This window comes from Macrotis lagotis, chromosome 2 (assembly GCF_037893015.1).
Source record: "Macrotis lagotis isolate mMagLag1 chromosome 2, bilby.v1.9.chrom.fasta, whole genome shotgun sequence".
Classification (NCBI taxonomy): Eukaryota; Metazoa; Chordata; class Mammalia; order Peramelemorphia; family Peramelidae; genus Macrotis; species Macrotis lagotis.
Window position 1 is genome coordinate 139554913 of NC_133659.1, and position 22320 is coordinate 139577232.

At 34.6% G+C, this 22320-nt stretch overlaps 1 protein-coding gene across 9 annotated transcripts in view; it reads right to left on the bottom strand.

Moving 5' to 3' along the window:
* Positions 1–22320, bottom strand: part of KMO (kynurenine 3-monooxygenase) — a 67497-nt gene that overhangs the window by 11153 nt on the left and 34024 nt on the right. For all 9 annotated transcript variants that reach the window (XM_074222908.1, XM_074222907.1, XM_074222906.1 and 6 more), the window contains 6 exons: positions 20309–20474; positions 18882–18953; positions 10105–10226; positions 8120–8267; positions 5159–5216; positions 2731–2813 (listed from right to left, as the gene is read on the bottom strand). In XM_074222908.1, the coding sequence (XP_074079009.1) occupies positions 2731–2813; positions 5159–5216; positions 8120–8267; positions 10105–10226; positions 18882–18953; positions 20309–20474 (649 nt within the window). The remainder of the gene's footprint in view (positions 1–2730; positions 2814–5158; positions 5217–8119; positions 8268–10104; positions 10227–18881; positions 18954–20308; positions 20475–22320) is intronic.

The following is a 22320-nucleotide window of genomic DNA, read 5'->3' on the forward strand; positions in this document are numbered from 1 at the left end:
CCCTTCATATAGGATTAACTGAACCTTAACCAGCAAGAATATGAGTGTCAAGAAGGCTTCAGTCATTCTTCTTGTTTCTTGAGGCATTCTTTAGGTTAGGAAAACAGGATAGGGAAATCAGTGCTTATGGTATTACACAGTTTGCTTGAAGCAACCATTCATCACAAAGAGTTAAGAGGCAGTTCAGAGAATAGTCCAAGGTGTTCTTTATGTTTTTTGTGCTATGTTTGTCCTGTTCTTGAAAAAATACAAATAAAATATCGTGTAACTTCCTTCAGTAAAATATTTCTGTTAATCAACAAGCATTTATTAAGAGCCTATTATCTGCTAGGCACATAGACTTCTATGTATTAATATTGTAATACCTACTGACTGGGTCCTCTGCAAGCTAATGTTACATAATCTCAATTAAGCTCTCACTGCAGCAAGGCAGGCATTTTACAATACCTTTATCTATTTACTTTCCCACTTATTACAGTCATTTTCTTAAACCTTTTTCATTCCTTGTCAAACCTCTCAAAACTGTATTTGTCCATCCAGACATCCAATAAGAGTATGAAAATCTTTGAGAGAAGCAGTGGGCCAGATCAACCCCCTGAAAACATTTGACTTATTGTCATAAATATCTTACACTACTGGGGGTCTGGAGCATAATTCATATTAGAGGAAGCTGAGGCTTAGAGTCAGTTATAATGAATGAGGTTTATCACTTCAAGACTGGTGGGAACAGAGGGCTGCTGCTTCTCATCTGATCCTCTCTATACTTCAAAAAATACCTCTAGTTTTGGAAGTCTTTTGTTTGTCTCCTCCAACCTTGTGATTCTAAACACCAATTAGATGAGTTTGTTCTTGTTTGCAATTCTTTGTAAACTATATTGTCCATTGGATTTTCTTGGTAAAGATACTGGAGTGGTTTGTGATTACCTTTTCCAGTGTAATTAGGCAGAGAGAAATTAAGTGACTTGCCCAGCATCACACAGAAAACAGTCTGACACTGCATCTGACACCAGGCTCAATGTTTTAGCCTACTGAACTACCTAGCTGTCTTTGATTGGCTAGTACATCAAGCTAATTGACACTCTTCTCCATATATCCAATCAGTGGCTAAATCTCATTATTGTTATCTCCACAAAGTCTTTTATATGAGGCCCTTCCTTTTTACACACCCAAATGTCATCTTACTTCAGACCCTCATCTCCTTTTACCTAAAGTATTAAAACAACATCCCAAGTGGTCCTCTGTCTCAGACCTCTTCTGACCCTAATTTATCTATAAGCTGCTGCTAAAGTGGCTTTCCTCATTTACTGATCCAATCATGTCATTCTTCTATGCAATAGATTCCAATAGCTCTCTTTTGCTTCTATAATAAAATGTAAATGTATTTGTTTATTTTATACAATTTTTGAAAATTGTAAATTCCTTCATGACCAAGCTCCAATCTATCTTCATTGCACTTTAATCTCCTTCCTAAACTCTACAATGAAGCCAAATTGGCTTTCTCATTTCTTCACACCCAGCATTTCATCTCCCATTTCCATGCACTTCTACCTCCAGGATCATCTTCATGAAACCTTTCCTGATCCCCCAAATGCCAGTCCCAAACTACTTTGCAGTTAATTACTTTGTATGAATTTGCATTTATTCTCTTTTAGTCTTTATACACTTATACATGCACTTGATAACTGCCTGATTAGAATGCAAATTTCTACCAAGTGAAAATTTTTTTTGTCTTTATATTACCAGGACTAACACAATGCATGACATGCACAATGCATGTTTAGAAATAATTATTGATTAATTTTATTTGACCTACCCCCCCAAATTAATTGTAAATTAATTCTAAGTTCCTTGAATACAGGATGTTCATTGTAATCTTTCTTTGTATGCATAATAGCTAATATGATGACTTGAACATGAAGCAAGAATTTGGGAAATCTATGTTATTTAAATCTATTTTGTTACATTTTAAATTCATTTTGTCTTTTTTTTTCCAGAAAAGATGGGGGAGGGGAAAAACTCCATCACCATCCTTTTAAAATGAATTTTTTAAACTTTTCATTATAGTATCAATTTTCAAATCATTTAATTACTTTAATTCTTGTCAATTCTAAATCTTTGGAGCCATAAACAAGAGTAAGTATTATCTTAGGTTACAAACAGTGAAAATGTTAGACATGTTTTTTACATACTATATATCTGTGACAAAATCTCAGGGTTGTTTCTATTTTTTGAAGCAGGACCAAAGTACTATGTTGTCCATTCTGATCTTAGATCAGAGTCCACAAAGTAACAGAGTAGCTAAAGAAATTTGGCATATGTAACAGAAGCTCAAGTTCCTGACTTGAAGATAGGAAGACGTGAGCTCAAATCCTGGCGCTGGTCACTCAGTCTGATATTCACTTTTCTCTTTTAGAAAAGGAGGATAATAATACCTGTAATACTTTTTTGAAGTGATTGTGGGGCTTAAATGAGAGAAAATATGTGAAGCTCTTAGCAAATTTTAAATTTGTATAAATATTTGCAATTATTATTACAATTGTCTAAGGAATGCTCAGAGGAATGAAGTTTTTTTCTCCTTTGTCTATATGTGCTCTACTACTAGGTGCTTTTTACACACTTGTGGTTTTGTCAAAAAAAGGAACTTGGAGAAAAAGGAAGAATTAAAGATAGACTTTTCTTAGAAACTAGATTTACAAGTCTGTTAAGATGGAGTCAAACCTCCTCATTTACCTCTATGTAATTGTACATGGACAAATCTGAAATAGCATGATCATCTGGGATTCTAAGTCTTGAGAATTCTGGAAGACAGGCACCTAGAAAATAAGTAAAATGATTCGATTATATTATCCAAATGAGCCCCTATAATATGTAAGGCTCTGCATACTGCAAGTTAACAGTACTACTATTTGGAGCATTTCAGAATCAATGTTCTAAATATTAGATCATAGGATCATAATCAGATGAACATGTTTCATAAATAAAGAACTAGGAAGATTGAGTGTATGAATACAAATCTCCTGAAATCAGACTTAACTCAGTTATCTAGTGTAATTTTAATGCTACATATCTGTGTATGTGTGTGTGTGTGTGTGTGTGTATATATATATATATATGACATGACTATAAATTGACATTAATTTTCAATCAGACTTTTCTGTTTTTCCCTATTCCCTCTTTGTTATTCTGCATCTATAAATATCATTCATTGACCATTTTTTCCCTGAATTTCCCTAAATTATAATTTAATTATCACCCTCTTTCTTACTCCACAAAAGTTGGGGGTCTTACTCTTCAATGGTTGGTCTTGCCTACAAAGAGTTCATTCCTTCTGTTAGACTGTGAGAAAGCAGGGTTTGGATTGTTGCCTTTCTTTGAATCCCAACCCTTGCTTAGCATAGAGTCTAATTTAAAAATTGCTCAGATCTTATACTAAGAGGTTGAAATACAAATACAAAAAGGAAATAATACCTGCCCTCATGGAGGCTGAATTCTATAGGGAGGCAACATGAACCTAAGTAAGTACATACAAAATACAAGGGATAATGACTGGAGCTGTGATATCCCTGGGCTAGGGGCCTCCGATGTGAGGAAGTTCATTTACCAAATTCAGGTCAGTGCCTTCTCTGCAAGAAGTCTTAAAGAGTTTTTGAGTGTCTCATTCTAAAAGAGTTGCCCCACAGAATTAAAACGTTAAGTAATTTGTCCAGGGTCACAAAGCCAATTGTGTTAGAGATAGCTCTTGAACCCTGGTCTTCCTAACTCAGGGAGTAGATGGCATGCTGTCTCTTTTACAAAATAAATACAAGATAATGGTAATGGTGGTGGGGGACCAGCAGCTGAGAGTATCAGAAAAAAGTTTCATGCAAGATTTCACTTATGGAAAGGTTTAAGGGAAACAAAGGTGTGAATCTACTATAATCTATAAAACTGAAATTCTGAGTAGTAGGAGATACTTTGGATGAACTGGACCTTTTCAGAAAACTCTTCATATTTATTCCATTTTCCTTATATTGAACCAAATGCTGTCTCCCTCTTCTTTCCTTTGGTGTTTCATTTGATTATAGAAAGAAAAGTTTCCAGAGATTTCAGGTTCTAAACTTGTCAATTCAGGTCTTTAGTATTTAAGTATGTTAGTGCCTAGAATTTCTTTAGTCATTCTTACAGAATTCTGTAACTAATCCTTTTGCTCACTGAGTTTCCTGCCCAGTATAGTTATGTAGTGGGAGACTAGTTATTTGTTTTTATATCCATGAAACAGATTATTTTCACCTCATATTTTTCCACAGGATCATAAAATACTAGGAAGAAACTTTGAAGGTCATTCAGCCCAGCCTCCACCAATCAAAACCCCTTGACACACTTGTCAGTTAGTCTTCTAGTTTCTGTTTGAATACATCTGGTAATGAGGAATTCATTTTTATAGTATAGCCTATTCTATTAACAACAAAAAACTAATTGCTAGAAAGCTCTTTCATATTGAGCCACAGATGAAATTTCTATCCAATAATTCTGGTTCTGTATACTGGTGCTACACAGGGAAAAAAATCTAATTTCTTGATCATTTCTCTCGGGGACAGTGTTTTACCATTTAGGGATAGGAAGAGTAGTAGTCCATATTAATTGCTTTTTTTTTTTAGAATTTCTATTTATAAAAATTTGTTGATAGAGGAAGAGAAAATGGATAGCTAAATGAAGTTGGAGGTCACCCATGAATGTTACTTATCTAAAACTTTTTAATACACTTTTAGTAGGTATCACTGAATTAAAATGGTCAGATTTCTTTATGTGTGTACCATATCTACATTCTAAAATTCAAATCTAATTATCAATCTACTAGGAAAAGAAGTAAAATGGTATGCTTAGCAGACCCAAGAAACACACCATCTTTAAATTTTGCCAACCAAGAACATCCACAGTGGTACACAAAGTCAGAATATGAGAGATCTAAATAAAGAAAAACAAAGCTATGGGTTCTACTGACTTTTTTCCTACAAATTATACTTATTCAGATGTCTTAATGCTTTGTTAATTGAGCAGCTAGCTGAATTTTGTGGGAAAGAGATGCCACAGAAGGAAACCAGTCACACTAAAGTCATCCACATTGTTTTGGGTTTTGATTACCCTCTCACTAACCTGTAAAAAAAAAGGAATTACTTACTTAAATCATTATGGAATTTATTCATTAACTCATCAAATACCAAGCAGTCTTCAAAGCCCTGGAAAGAGATAAATTCAAGATAGTAAACTGACAATAATCAGTCTACAGATGCTTAAATATGCATACCCTCTTTAACAAATGAATTTAAATTACAGAAAAATTTTCTTAGTCAAGGAAGAATAATTATGCCCCTTTTCATCTTGCTCTGCTGGGTTTTTTTTTAAAATGCAGACTATTCAAACACTAAATGATGGATATAGTAGGTATGGCTCTGGATTTGGAAAGGGAAATCAAATTTGGCCCCAGACATTTAATTGCTGGTTTGTTGTTCAATTGTGTTTGACACTTCATGATCCCTTTTGAGGTTTTCCTCCAAAAAAAAATATTGGAGTGTTTTACAATTTCCTTTTCCAGCTCATTTTTCCAGATGAGAAATTTGAAGCAAATAGGATTGTGACTTGCCCATGGTCACACAGCTAGCAGGTGTCTGAGACTAGATTTGAACTCAGAAGATAAGTCTTCTTGATTCCAGGTCAAGAAATCTATTACACTTAGCTAAAATGTACTGGCAAATGCTTAATTAGATTTCCAGGAAAAAAATTATAGTTTAAGTTGCCTTATTAACATTTTCTCCCTTATTTCTCAAGTCTAGCTTTCTGTCTGATATGTAAATGCTACACTGAAAATTTAACAATTGGCTATCAGAAGGTGATTAGAAATGCCTCCAGTGTTCCCTCTGTTTAATATTATATGACCCTTGACAAGTTGCTTCATTTTCTCTTTATTTCAGTATTTTTCTATGCAAAATAAAGGATTTAGACCGGTAAGGTCCCTTCCAAGTGATCCTATGATAAGCTAACCAACTGCCTAGAAAAGAGCCCTAAATCTGAGGATCCTGATTCAGTTCCTATCTCTACTAATTTATAACCTTGGGTAAGCCATGTAGCTTCTCTGAGTTTCATCCAAAGAGGATAGGACTAGATGACTTCTGAAACTTCTTCCAGTTTGAAAACATGATCTAGATTGATGAATCATATCTTTAGCTAGGGGCTTTTAGAAGGCACAGAATTCTCAGCTTCCTGAATGCAAATCTGACCTCAGCCATTGGCTTTGTGAACCTGGGGTAAGTTTAACTATCTTTGCTGCAGTTTCCTTATCTGGAAAATAAGCTGGAGAAGAAATGCAAACCATTCTAGCATCTTTGCCATGAAAACCTCAAATGAAGTCATGAAGAGTCAGATACGACTAAAACAAATGAATTAAATATTAAACTGCATAGAGCAATCTCTTACATATCTCATAAAATTATTAAAATAAGGTCAAAATTTGAAAAGAAATCCTAAACCATTGTAATTACTGTACTTTCTGTTCTAATTCCTATTAAAAATAGAGTTGGGTTAAAGAGTTATTAATCTACCATATCTTTTAATAATTAATTATTAAATTATATTATAAATTGCATTTTGTATGTAATGTATAATTAATGTAATATAGCTCTCACCTATGAGCCAAATACCCCTGGTATACTTCAAGAGATCTGGAATATTTTCATGTGCAAATTCCAGTCGTATATGTGTTAATCTTTAAGCAATTACTAAGCATTTTTTTTACTTCTTAGTCTCCTACACCACTGTGAAGACTAAAGTAATCTTCCATCTTCTTTACCTATTTACAAATTTCTCAGCAGTCATTCATTCCTCTTTCCGTCTAGTCATAAAAGAAGGGATATTCCTATTCTTCCTTACTAAGACTTCTATGTTCTTGACTTCATTCCCATTCATCTCCTCTAGGCCCTTGTTCCAGCCTCCATATTGTCTCTCTCATGCCCCTTTGGTCTTTCCTTCTGTATTTCCTTCAACTATATCAAGTTATCCCTAAAAAATAAAAAATAAAACAAAAATCCCACCTATCTTTCTATGCCATACAATTAACCTTCCATTTTTCCTCTTACTATTCATTTTCTTGGAAAAAGTTGTCTTTACTTCCTCAGCACTCACCTTTTCTCAGTTCCTTGCAATCTATTTTCTACCACAGAACAGAAATTCCTCTTTCAAGGATCATTAGTAACCACTAAATTCTTTAGCCTTTTTTTCAGCCTTCACCTTGGTCTTTTCTGTAGTCTGTGATACATTGGGGCTATTCTCTCTTTCTGAATATTCTCTCCTCCCTTGGCTACAGAAACAATGCAAAGCCCTGTGTCCTTCATAGGTTTCTTTTCCTAACCTCAACCTTTAAAGCATATGTTCCGCTAAGTTATATCTTTGCTCCTGTTCTTCTCTTTATGCTCTTTCTTAGAAATTTCATTCATTCTCAGATTTTAACTGATACATATATATACATATATATATATCTGTGCATGTATGTATGTATGCATGCATTCATGTATGTATGTATGTATAATATTCACAAACACATATGGTTTTCTAGAAATATATAGATTTCCAGAAAACCATTCCCAACAAGAATACTGAATTTTCATAGGAGGCATGTAATTTTATTCCAGATATGCACCTGATTACTCAGAATTCAAGTTTTAGCCCTGACATTTAGGAAGTCACTTTTTTCCTTAGGGTTGTCATACAAGACATGGATCTAATCTAATATATGTGAATATATATATTATATTGGTGAGTATATATACATACATATTCATAATGACCTTGAGTTTCTAAAAAGATCAATTTAAAAATTCTAATATGTGCATCATTTTTTCTGATTAAAGCAAAAATTGTGATGTGATCCCCCCTACCTTAACCTTCTTAGCCTTGTCTACATGGGGCTATCAGTTCAACTCTTCACTTACTTGTCTAGCCTGATCTGTAAAATGACTGGATTGAGTGATTCTTTTATCAATTAACTAGTTTTGGGGGATTATGTGAACACAGTCTTTGACATTGGGTATTTGGGATATTTTATTTGAGACGATGCCTTCAAGTTACTTGTTTGGCAAAGGGAACTTACCGCATTCATTCCTTGACCAAAAAAAGGCACGATTGCATGTGCTGCATCTCCCATGAGTACACACTGGGAACCAATGTGAAATGTAGAGCACTTGACAGCTATCATAGGCTGGGCTGGTAGCAGAAAGTAATCTCGCTTCAGTGCTTCCCTTCCAGAGAACAAAAATTACAACATATAACCTTGGGAAGCTTTCTTCAACATATAACTATAAGCCCAAAGACTTTGTCACATTAAACTATATTTAGGTATGTTAATGAAGAAATAGGTAAGGCAAACAACTAAAGTTCTGTACAATTCTGGTATCCTTGGCGTCTATGTTCCTAAATACCTACAATAAGTAGGTTACAATGCAAATACTATTCAGGCTAATGTTGAGAAATTAAATTAAGTTCTAGCTATTTCCCTCTTATGTAATTTTCAAATTCATTAATATTTTTGGAAAAATTCAATCTAGGTATTTCTATGAAAGAAGAATATTAACTTACATTTTTAGAGAGCTTTGATGTTTACAAATAATATAACAAGTCCATCAAGGTCATAGAGAACATGTTGTTATTCACATTTTACAAATAAAGAAACTGAGATTCAGAGAAGTTAAGTGATTTGCCTAAATAGCCTAGCTCAAATTCAGACACCTTGATTGCAAGTGTAGTGATTTTCTCATTTTACCCCAATGCTTCTCCAGAGATGTCTATGATTCAGTTCATTTGCAACAATTTCAAACAAAATACCCTAAACATTAGCAGAAATTTCCAATTCCTCAGGAATTTGATATACATTCTATTTAATCAACAGAACTGATTCTATTCAATCAATAAGTGTGTAGGAAATCCCAGGACTATTCTCACAGGCTCAGATCTGTCTCTTAAAACTGAAAATTCAGTAATTTTTATCCAGGTATGCATCTGATTATTCAGAATGCTAAGTAACAGTCTCAGGCTGACTTGAGTCTCCTCACCTTTCTCCTTTCTCCCTTCTCTTTCCTGAGAATGTTAACAAGAAATACATACTTCCTATGTACCCAGGACTCAGTTGACAATAAGAATAATAGACAATAAGAAATAATTACTTTTAAGCCCTCAAAGTCAAGGTTAAAAAATTTCTTAAATTTCAATCAAATATTATTTCAATCTCAGAGGTAAAACTCTCCACTGCTCTCTTTTCTCTCTCTGTTGCTGTCTCAATCTCTGTCTCTTTCTGTGCCACACATATAAGCCTAAATGCACACTCTTGGACAAACACACACACAGCACACAGTTCTTGGATCAAAGCTGAAGAAAAATGAGTTCATAGTAGAATGGTAACCAGACCTAGAATCAGATTAATAAATCTACAGTAAACTTTGCCACTAATAAGATGCAGAAAATACTTTGGGAAAATCCTTTGATCTCCCTGGAACTAAGGGAGTGAGCAATAAATGAGTTATAAGGGAGTTAGTTATAAATGAGGAGTTTCCTCATTTATAAAATTAGGGTACTGGATTAGATGATGTTTAAGTTTCTTTCTAGTCCTTCTAAACATAGTGTGGTATCATGGAAGAAGCACTGAATTAAGAGTCAGAGGATTTGGATTCAAATTCTGATTCTGCTTTTTATTACCTATGTAACCTTGGGCAATATAGTATATCCTTCTGGGCATCAGTTTTCTCATTTGTAAAATGACAAGTTTGAATTAGACAGCTTCTCTGAATGTTTCCAGTTCTAAATTAGTGCTACTAGGATTTAAACTTCATCATCGACAAATTAAAAAAAAACATAATGAACATTTTTCCTAGAGAATTTTTTGGGGAGTGGATTGGGGATTGAGAGAAGAATCTAGGAATTATATAAAATTTCTCATCAAAAGAAAAGATCTGATCAGATTTTATGTTCTAATGTGACTGTATAACTGATCTAAAGCAAAAGATAAAAGAGTTAAAAATTGCTTGATTTTATACAACTCAAGTTCATGAACCAGAATGTACAAACTGTGAATAATGAACTTACTCTCCCATTAGGGGTATGGAATCTGGGAAGTACTTCTGGAAGAAATTCAGCACATCACTACCTGTGGTGAGCTTTTCAAAATCTTCAAAGGGCATAAACAGAGTACAGGTAAAGGATCTGTTCTGTGAAAAGAAAAATGGTACCTCACTTATCAAAGGAATCAGGGATCTGGAAATTATCATCACTGAAGAGAAAGCACCAAGTCACAGTGCTCTTGGCTAAATACCTTAATGTCAGAGAAGAATTCAAGTTATATTGTTTAAAGCTTAATATTTATAATTTGTCTTAAAAAAAACCCATCACTGAGACACTTATGCATTTCTGGTGGAGTTGTGAATGGATCCATTCTGGAAAGCAGTTTGGAACTATGCCCAAAGAGCAATAAAACTGATCATACCCTTTGACCCAGCAATTCCAATTCTAGGTCTATATCCAGAAGATATAAAAAAAGGGGGGAAAGTCCTACATGTTCCATTCTCCTTTGGTAGTGGCAAGGAATTGGGAAATTGAGGGGATACCCAACAAATGGGGAATGGATAAACAAGTTATGGTACATGAATACTACGAAATATTATTGTATCATAAGAAACCATAAATGGTTGGACTCTAGAGAAGTATGGAATGAGTGAAGGGAATAAAGCCAAGAGAACAATGTACACATCAACAACATTGTAAGATGAACATCCTTGATGGAAGCAACTCATCTCAACAGTTCAGAAAGCTAGGACAACTGAATTAGACTGGCTATGGACAATGCTATCCCCAAAACAAAACAAAACAAAACACACATATACAGACACACAAAAACCGAACCCTTCAGATCCTAATTCCTCATACTGAAAATAACTAATCTGTAACCATGTTTATCAAAAATATGTAAGTACATGAGTGTTTGCTGCTGAAGGGAAGGGGTTGGGAAGGAAGGGTGGAAGGAAATTTTGTAACTTAAAAATATAAATGTGCATATGAATGAAAATGATAAGTGGATAGATAGATACATACATACATAGATAGACAGATAACTGAAATCTCATCCCTTTATTGTCCCTCCTATACCAAAAGTATATAGGAAACCCCAGGACTGTTCCCACAGGTTGGGATCTGTCTCTTAAAACTGAATGCTCAGTAATTTTATTCCAGATATGCACCTGATTACTCAGAATGCTAAGTAACAGTCATGGGCTGACTTGAATCTCCTCATCTTTGTGCTTTATCCTTTCTCCCTTCTCTTTCCTGAGAATATTAACAAGAAATAAATGCATACATACATATGTATATATGTATATATATATATATATATATATATATATATATATACACATATATTCAGTTGTTCAGTCTTATACTACTCTTCATGACCCCATAGAATATACATTAGCATGCCAGGTAATTCTATCCTCTACTATCTCTTGAAGTCTGTGCATGTTCATTGTTTTCGTGACCCTATTTTCTGCTGTTTCCATTTTCTTTTGCCTTCAATCTTGTCAAACATTAGGGTCTTTTTCAATGTCCAAGGGACTCTCAAAAGCACCACAATTCAAAAAGCATCAGTTCTGCAGTGTTTGGGTTTTCTATAACTCAGCTCCCACAGTCATACATTACTAATAGGTAAAAATAACTTAGTTTTGATGTTATGGATCTTTATTGGCAAGATGATGTTTCTGCTTTTCATTTTGCTGTCCAAATTTATCATAGTCTCCTTTCATGGAGCAAGTTTTAATTTCATGGCTGCAATCATCATCTGCAGTGAGCTTTGAGCCCAAGAAGATAAAATATAACACTGTTTCCATTTCTTCTCCCTCTTTTTCCAGGAATTGATGGGACCAGTTGCCAAGCTTTTTTTTAATGTTAAGCTTTAAGTCAACTTTTATACTTATCTCTTTCACCCTCATCAGGAGGTTTCACAATTCCTTTTCATTTTCAATCAACAGGATAGTATCATCTGCATATCTGAGATTGTTGATATTTCTCTGGCCAACTTTATCTTGACTTTTGATTCATCTAACCTGTTATTTTGTTTGATGTTCTGTGCACATTAGTTAAATAAATAAGATGATATACAGCCTTGTTGTCCTTTTCCAATCTTAAAAGAATCAGCTGCTCTATGTTTGGTTCTAATTCTTCTTTCTTTGCCCTCATACAGGTTCCTCAGGAGACAAATAAAATAATCTTGTAGTCCCATCTCTTTGAGGACTTGGTACAGTTTGTTGTGATTCACACAGTCAAAGACTTTAATGTAATCAATGAAGCTGAAGTGATGTTATTCTGGAACTTCCTTACTTTCTCCATAATCCACCAAATGTTGGTGATTTGATCTCTAGCTCCTCTGCCTCTTTGAAAGCAAGACTGTCCTGGTAATTGTCAGTTCATATATTGCTAAAAGCTTAGCTGGCAGAATCTTAAGTGTAGCTTGCTAGAGTAGGAAATAATTGCAATTTTTTTTGACAATTTGAATGTTTCTTGGCATTGCTCTCCTTTAGGATTGGAATGTAAACTAATCTTTTCCAATCCAAAAGTCACTGTTGAGTTTTCCAAACTTGCTAGCATATTTAGAAAAGCCCTTTCTTTAACAGCATCATCTTTTAGGATTTTAAATAGCTTGACTAGAATTCCATCACTTCTGCTAACCTTACTGTTTAGCAATATTCCTAATATCCACTTGACTTAATTTTCTGGGATGTTTGACTCAAGATCTGTAACTATACCCATTATGTTTATTAATGATGTTAAAATCTTTCCTGCATGGTTCTTTTGTGTATTCTTAATCTCTTCTGCTTCTGTAAAATCCATATTATTTTTGTCTTTTATCATGCTTATTTTTGCATGAAACATTCCCTTGATATCTCTAATTCTCTTTAAGCTATCTCTTGCATTTTCTATTCTATTGTTTTCTTTTATTTCTACACATTGTCATTTAAGAAAGTCTCACCATCGGTGCATAGAGCATGAGCACATTCATAGACAACACAAGATCCAATAGACCTGAAAGATTAGCAGCTCTAGTTGTGAGAGAACTCAGCAAGTATCATATCTAAATAGAAGCCCTGAGTGAAACAAGGCTGGCAAATGAAGGCCAGCTTACTGAAGTCAGAGTTGGATACACGTTTTTCTGGTGTGGTCTTAGTAAAAGGGAATACTGTGAAGCTGGGGAAAGTTTTACAATCAAAACTAATCGAGTCAACATTCTTGAATGCCTACCAAAAGGAGTGAATGGCAAGCTCATGACATTATCACTGCTTTTGCTCCCACCATGATGAACACTTATGAAGTTAAAGAAAAATTTTATGAAGACCTTCTCATCAATGAACCAAAAGAGGATAACTTCATAATTCTGATTGAATTTATTATGCTAGAGTATATTCAGATTACTAGAAATGGAAGGGAGTCCTTGGGAGGAATGGAATTGAAAGCAGTAACAGCAATGATAACCTCTACTGAAGACTCATGTATCTCATCATAAACACTGTCTTCTGTTTACCTAAATGCTATAAAACTTTCTGAATGCACCCTTGTAGAAAACATTGGCATCTATTAGACTATGTGATTGTAAGGAGAAGAGACAGACAGGATGTAAGAGTGAAAAAGGCAATGTGTGGTGCAGAATGATGGACTGATCAAACTCATCCTCTCTAAGCTAAATAATTATGTTCAGCCAAAGCAGCATCCCCAAGGCAAAATGACTACTAGAAAAATTGTCAAGAGATTAGTGTGTTTCTCTGAGCAGAATATTTGTTGCTAACTTAGAGGGAAAATTGAACCAAACCACAGTTGGCAATAGGGGAGCAGAAAAAGAGTGGGAAGCTTTCAGAGATCTGGTGTACAGCACTGCATTTGCTTGTCTAGGCCAGAAAAATTGCAAACACCTAGACAAGTTGATAAAAATGATGGAGAAATACAGAAGCTGCTAAAGGAAAAATGAGAACTCCATCAGGTTTACCAGCAGGAGAGTTCTTTAATTTCTAAGAAAGCAGCATTAATTCCATCAAAAGTAAAGTACAAGTGAAAGTTAGAGAGATGCAGTGCTCCTGGCTTAGTAAGAAGGCAGATGAAATTCAATTATATGCAGACAGTAATAAACCAAAATCCTTTTATGATGTCTGGAAGGCTATTATAGACCAGAGATGTACCATACATCTCAACTACTCAGTGCTGATAGATCCACATAGATCAATGATAGGGAAATGATCCTAGAGAGATGGGTTGAACACTTCCATAGTGTTAACATAGTGTCATTAATCAATGTAGAAGTTGTTAAAGTTAAAGTCAATCAGTCCCGGCTGAAGTTCCAACTTCAACAAGAAGAGATTTTGAATGCCATTAGGCTCCTTTCAAGTGGCAAAGCACCTGGTGCCAGCTCAGATTTACATTGCTCATTAAAAAATTGACTGAAATTTTCCAGGTTATATGGCATGAAGAGGTGGTCACCAAAGAATTCATGGATCCTTCTATTGTCCATCTCTAAAAAAGGTAACGGGAATCCTGTGACAATCACAGGGGTATTTCTCTTTTAGTTATTGCTGGTAAGTTTCTTGTCAGAGTCCTTCATGATAGGTTGATCCTTTACCTGAAAGCCAGTGTGGCTTCAGAAAGGGTGGAGGAATAGTCCATATGGTATTTGCTGCCCAACAACTCCAGGAAAAATGACAGGAATAGAACAGAGGTCTGTATACAACATTTGTAGATCTGATCAAGGCCTTTGGTACCATCAGTCGTGAGGATTTATGAAAAATTATGTCAAAATTTGGTCTCTCAGAGAAGTTCATCAGTATTGTATGTCAGTTCCATGATGGCATGCTTGCCTGGATTCTGGGAGTGGACAAGGCTCTGGAGATTTCCCAGTCACAAATGGAAACAAGGATGTATCCTTGCTCCCCCTGCTTTTTAGTATGATGTTTTCAGTCATGTTATCAACTGCCTTCCCTGAGGATGAACACAAGTCAGATACTACTGATGGCAAATTCTTCAACTTGAAAAGGCTTCAAGCCAAGACCAAAGTAGAAGGAATGTTGGTGCATGATCTTCTGTTTGTAGATGATTGTGCACTTAATGTAGCCTCTAAAGCTGAGATGGAATAAATTATAGATTGATTCTCTGCTGCTTATGCTAATTTTGGCCTAACAATTAATGCCAAGAAAATACAGGTGCTCCATCAGTCAGCACCACACCATCTATATGTGGAACCATCAATTACAGCAAATGGGGGAGCTTTGAATACTATAGATAAGTTCATTTATTTTGGAGATTGATACACACATTGCCAGAGCTAACTCAGTATTTGGGAGGCTCTGAAAGAAAGTGTGGGAGAGAAGAGGTATTAGACTGACTACAAAACGGAAGGTCTACAGAGCTGTTGTGCTGAACTCATTGCTATATGCCTGTGAAACCTGGACATTCAACCAGTGCCATGTCAGGAAACTGAATCACTTCCATTTAAATTATCTTAGGAAGATTCTGAAGATCACCTGGCAGGAGAAGACACCAGATACTGGGGTACTTTCTTGAGATAAAGTGCCTAGCATTCCAACATTACTAGAGAATGCAACTATGATGAGTTGGTCATGTTGTTAGAATGCCAGACGTATGCTTGCCAAAAGACTATTCTATGGAGAACTTATACAGGACAGGCCCTTAAAAGGGGGTCAGAAGAAGCAATATTGGGACCCTGAAGGTCTCTCTTAAGAACTTTGGAATTTATTGTGCAGCATGAGAGACACTGGTACAGGACCATAGAGCATGGCATGGCCTTATAAGTGAGGGGGCTGTGCTCTAGGAGAAGGGCAGATTTGAAGCAGCTCAAAGGAAATGTGGCATACATAAGTTTAGAATACCCACTTCAGTGTTCATTTGGACTATTTGAGCCTGACTTGTGATAGAGCATTTGGAGTTCATGTTGGGATGACCAGACACAGTTGGGACATACTGTAATTTGTCTCAAACATAGTCTTGTCATTTTGTTCTTTCTCATTACAAAAGGACAAGAACCAAGCAACTATTTTTTGTTTTTTTATAATGCCTATTTTTGCATGGAATATTTCCTTGATAGTTCTAATTTTCTTTAAGAGATCTCTTGTTTTCCATTCTATTGTTTTCTTCTATTTCTCCACATTGTTGTTTAAGAAAATCTTATTATCTCTCCTTGCTATTCTTTGGAATTCTGTATTCAGGGAATGAATATCTTTCCCTTTTTTTTCTTTCCCTTTTGCTTTCCTTCTTTCCTCAACAATTTCTAAAGTCTTATCAGATACTTATTTTCCTTTCTTGTTCTTCTTTTTCTTTGGAATTTTTTTTGTTACTGCCTCCTATAAATATTACAAACCTCTGTCCATAGTTTTATCAGCTCCCAGATTTAATCCCTGATATCCATTCACTTCCACTTCATAGTCATATTCATATTTAGCTCATACATTTAATATAGACTGGTGGTTTTCTATACTTCCTTCAATTTAAGTCTGAATATGCAATAAGCACATGATCTGAGTCACAGACAGTTTAGGTCCTATTCTATAGAGCTATAATCAATTTGATTTCTATATTGACTAGCTGTTGTTTTTTTTTTTTTAGGTTTTTTGTTTTGCAAGGCAAATGGGGTTAAGTGGCTTGCCCAAGGCCACACAGCTAGGTAATTATTAAGTGTCTGAGATTAGATTTGAACCCAGGTACTCCTGACTCCAAGGCTGGTGCTTTATCCACTACGCCCCCTAGCCGCCCCTAGCTGGTGTTTTTGAACAATAAGTTTTGATCAATAAGTTTTCTTGATAAAATTCTTATATTTAGTTTCTAAACTGCTTATCTTTTTTACTCCAAGGTCAAATTTGCCTGTTATTCCAATTATATTTTGATTTTCTACTTTAGCATTCTAATCTCCTATGATGAATCCCACAAGATGTTGTAGTCTTCAAAGATATGATCAGTTTTGACTTCTCTGATACCAGTTGTTGGAGCATAGGCTTGTATTACTGTGTTATTGAATAGTTTGCCTTGGACTAAAATAGATTTCCTTCTATTATTTTTGAGATTATAGTCCAGTACTGCATTTATCATTCTTATTTTATTTATTTAATTGAAGGCTACTCAATTTCTTCTAAGAGATTCTTGACCACAATAGCATATATATATATATATATATTGATTACCTGAATCAAATTTGTCCACTGACATCCAAAGAGTTGATGTTTAATCTTTCCATCTCCTGTTTGACAATATCCAGCTTACCTGGTTCACAGATCTCACATTCCAGGTTCCTATATAATACTGATCTTTATAACATTGGACTTTCCTTTTATCACAAGATGTATCTAGAGATGAGTTTCCTCTCAGTTTTCACCAAGTTACTTGATTAGTACTGGGTCTATTTGTAGTTGTCTTCCCCAGTAGCATATTAGATACCTTCCAACATGAGGGGTTCATCTTCCAATATTTTTTCTTTTTTGTTGTTTTTTTTTTGGTGGGGCAATGGGGTTAAATTACTTGCTCAAGGTCACACATCTAGTAGGTGTGGCTGAGGCTGGATTTGAAATCAAGTCCTTCTGATTTCAGTAGTGTTCTATCCAATATCTCTTTTATCATTTTAGCACTGTCCAGGAGGTTTTCTTGGCAGAGATATTGGAGTCATTATCCATTTCCTTCTCCAGTGGATCACCTTTTATCAGAACTCTCCACTATAACCTGTTCATCTTGGATAACTCTGTACTAGTCTCTCCACCTTAACAAGGCAGTGATCTAGGAAGGAATTAACAAGCCAATAAAAAAAAACAGCAGGGGAGGGAGTTGGTATAGTGAAGACTTATATTTGGAATCAGTAGAGACCTAGGTTTAAAACTTCTCCCTAATATTTCTTATGTAACTTTGTACAAGTCATTTAATCGCTATGAGCCTGTTTCTTCCTCTGTAAAATTTTAATGATGCAATTAATTCAGAGAATAATTTTATAAACTCAATGAAATATAATTTATAATTTATATAATAAATATCAGTTATTATGCTTTATTTTTCCTTGAACATAGTAAATGCTTAAGAATGCTTTGTCTAACTGCTGAGTTAACTGTCTAACTACCTGAGTTTAGGTAGAAGAAAGGAAAAGTATTGACAAATGGAAGAAATTCCCCAGTCTTTTTTTGGTAATGCCACAAAAAAACCATTCAAGACCATAATGTCATTTCATTTTCATTTATTACATAAAGTTTAATATCCTCATAAGTGTTCAATTCACTTTTACAAACATTTATTAAGAAAATATTATATTCAAACATTGTAATAGGCCTGAAGAATACTTTGACTAAATAGAGCAAGGACAAATAAAAAGGACAAATATTTGTACTGGCAATCCTTGATGTTTGTATGTTCTTCCTCTTATCTACCATCTCTTAGCTTTCCTGACCTCCTTTAAAAGACTTCTCTAGGAACAGTTATGTGGCACAGTGGGTAGACAACAAGCCCTAGAGTAAGGAGGGCTGAGTTCAAATCCAACTTCAGACACTTAATAATTACCTAGCTGTGTGACCTTGGTCACCTGTGTCACTCAACCCAAAGCTAAAGGAAAAAAATTTTAAAAAGACTCCTCTACTATAAAAGACTAAAAAGAATATTTTTAAAAAATCTTCCATATGAACCAATTCTTATTCTTTCAAATTTTCTCTCCTAGACTCCATTTTTGGGGAAAAAATAGTCATTCATTAAATAAGTAAAAGCTTTAAAAAAATAAACAATATACAAAAGTAAATGTAGAAATAAATGAACAATACATACACAGATATGATTAATGGCAGGGTATCCCCTACCTGGTTAGGAAGTGCAATCATCATGAAAGTGTTTCTTGGCCAAATGTGTAGATAATTGGGTTCCATAGCATACTGTAAGGGAAAATGCACAGATGTTTACTAAAACATTAATAAAACATCTCTATTAAATCAATTCTCCATATAGCATGAATATTTCCCTGATAACATAACTATGGTAGTGTACCCAGGTACCCACTGGGCCCATCAGAAAACTTCTTACAGTTTCCAAAAGAACCTAAAGTATGTTGTCTCTGTAGTACCGGAATGATGTGTTTCTTGGCATGCATCTTTCTTTTGTACAATATTCACTCTAATTGTTCTCTAAATTTGAATGAACTCTTCTCACTGATGTTGTGCAACCTTCACTCCAATTGTACTCTAAATTTGTAGGAATTCTTCTCACTAATGTGTGTTTGTTATGAGGAGGAGTGTTTCAAAGTTACTGTTCTTATTCTACCATTTTAGTAAATGCTTTCACTTTAAGCTAATTATGTTTTCTGGTTCACAGTTGATGGGAGGTGCAAAAAGGGAATTCTTAATATAACATCTTAACAGATGGACATCCAGTCTCTGTTTGAAGACCATCAAGGAAGATGATGAGCTCTTGATAGATAAAAGCATGTACCACAGTGAAGACTGAAAGCCACTGATTGGACAATATCATGAGCACAATAGTTCACAATTTTCCAAAGTTGTTCAGAATGTGTGGATAATTTGTCCTGCTCTGGATATAACTATCTAAGGTTGTTGACTAATATATAGTAATATCATCTCTTCAAAGCATGGAAGAAATATCAATAAATCTAGTCAAAAGCCTTAGATTTGAATCCTAAGACTATGACATTTATTATTCATAAGATCTTGGGCAATTTGTTTTATTTTAAACAAGAATCAGTTTCCTACTCTGTAAAATAAGAATATTAGACTAGATGAACTCCAAAGTTCCATCTGGTTTCAAAACTAAGATACTGTGATCTAACAAATATCTGACTGGAAGATAGTTAAGAGTGATTTCTAGTAAATCATCCTGTAAATTTCTAGTAAAATGCATTATTTTTTTCAATGCTATTTACTTGTTTTCAATTAGGAAACAACATTATTGTAGTATCTGTTAGAATTTATTTCATTATAACTTTCTGGTTTCCTTTGCTTATGACAACATAAGTCCTGTACGCTAAAAATATTTTCTTAAGCCAAGAGGAGGAAGGGAAGAGAAGATTCCTTGAAACACAAACATGCTACTTACTTTTTTAACTTAATGCTTAAACCAGCCTGGGTCACGTTAAGGACTTTGACCTGGCATTCTTTCATGAGGAGTGTCAATTATTTCCTTAAAGTAATGGATACCACTCTACAATTAATGAAAAGTAACTAAAAAAAGATAGATGAGAAATTTTAATGAGGGGGGAAAATGGAGATTTCCTTACCTCTCCATTTTTAGGTGGAATAGTTAGTTCCATGTACCCATGAGGAATATATTGTTGACTGTAGTTAAAGCGAGCCCGCTTCATAAATTGTGTTCTGACTGTTGAATAGGCTCCATCACATCCTACAATCAGGTCACAAGCAACATCTACAGGCACCTGATTAGATCTATGAAATCAAATAAAGAGTTAATTTGTAAGCATCAATAGTAACAACAGAGACATTTACCACTTTAATGTAACTGGGATTTACCCTAGTAGATTTAGTACTAGTATCTTTATGTGATGGATTTTCATCTCTTTGTATTTTATATTGTCAAAACAAACATCCTGACTTACTTCAAAGATTGTGAAAGAGCTATGTGGTACAGGACATGAGTGTTGAACTTGGAGTATGGAAGAAAAGGTCACATTCTGCCTCATATACTAGCTGTGTGAGACTTCTCTTTGATTTAGTTTCTTCAACTCTAAAACTGGAATAATAACAGCACCTCTATTGTGAGGATCAAATGAAATTGTATATTACTATGCAAAGCACTTTTCAAACCTTAAAATAAGTGCAGGCTATTGTTGTTTTTATTATTCTTAGGAGTGACACTAATGCATTGCTGATAGAGTTGTGAATTAGTAAAACTATTTTGGAAAGCCATGTGGAATTTTGAAATTACACTAAAGAAGGTGAATAAATGTCAATACTCTTACCATGGTATATACACTATATGCTGGGCACAAACCCTAGTGAGGTCAAGCTGAATAAAATGGCCTCCAATACACACAAATATTGATGGTAGCATTTTTGTAGCAGTAAAGAACTGGGAACAAAGTAGATACCAACTGATGAATCAGTAAATGATTATGGTACATGAATATAAGGAAACATTCTGGTCCTGTAAGAAATGTTAGATATGGTGAACAGGAAGAAGTGTGAGAGGGTATGTGAATCAATGCAAAGTGAAATAAGCAGATCAAGGAAAACAATATGCAAAATGACTACAATAACAAAAATGAAAAGAAATGATACCCTAAAACAAATGAAAAAGAACAATGTAAAATTAGAAGGACCAAGCTTGATCCCAAAGAAAAGACATGCAAAGGTCTTTTCATTTTTGTAGGGGAGGTAGATGGGTAATGAATATGGAATTTTGCATATAATATCATCATTTAGTTTTGCTTAGCAGTTATTTTCTTTCTTATTCTTTGTTATAAGAGATGTCTTTAGGGGGTGAGGGGAAAGAATACATTAGGAATGTAAGTGATGCAAAAAATGTCAATAATTATTTTTTAAATAAAAAAAGTAATTTGTATTGCTGTTCACTGGAAAGAATGATGCATTTGAAGTGAAGGGATCTAAATTCAAGTAAGAACAACCTTACTGATCTCAAGCTCACCTTAATCTCTAGACCTCTAGCATTGGATATGCTCCAGTGATCACCTCATACTCAACCAACATTTACTGACTGCCCACTATGTGCAAGGCACTGCATTGAGATTCAGGAGTTTAGAAGACAGAAGAACTGATGAGGCTCTAAGATGTTTGGAAGTTTCATGGAGGAGATGGGGTTTAAGTTAAGTCTTTAAATCGGGTAGAATTTATAATAAAGGAAAATTACAGGGATAGCAGTCAAGGCAACAGAAAAAAAGACTTGGAAGTAGGACTGTATAAAGTCAAGGAACAATGACTAGATCAATGTGACTAAAGGATAAAGATCATGTAGCAAAATTGTAGAAAATAAAGTTGATGAGGTAGGTATGGGCTAGATCATGGAGAACTTTAGATACCAATCTATAGGCTTTGGTCTTTACACTATATGTAGTGAAAATCCACCTGATCAAAGTGTAGGTGTGAACAGTATATGGACAAAATGGATTTTATGAAGATGAATCTGGCAAAATCAAAAAGGATGGATAGGAAAAGGGATAAACTGGAGGTTAGGAGAACAATTAAGAGATTTACTTTATAGTCCAGATATGAAATTATAAGGATATGCACTAGAAAAATGACAGTGGAAATAAAA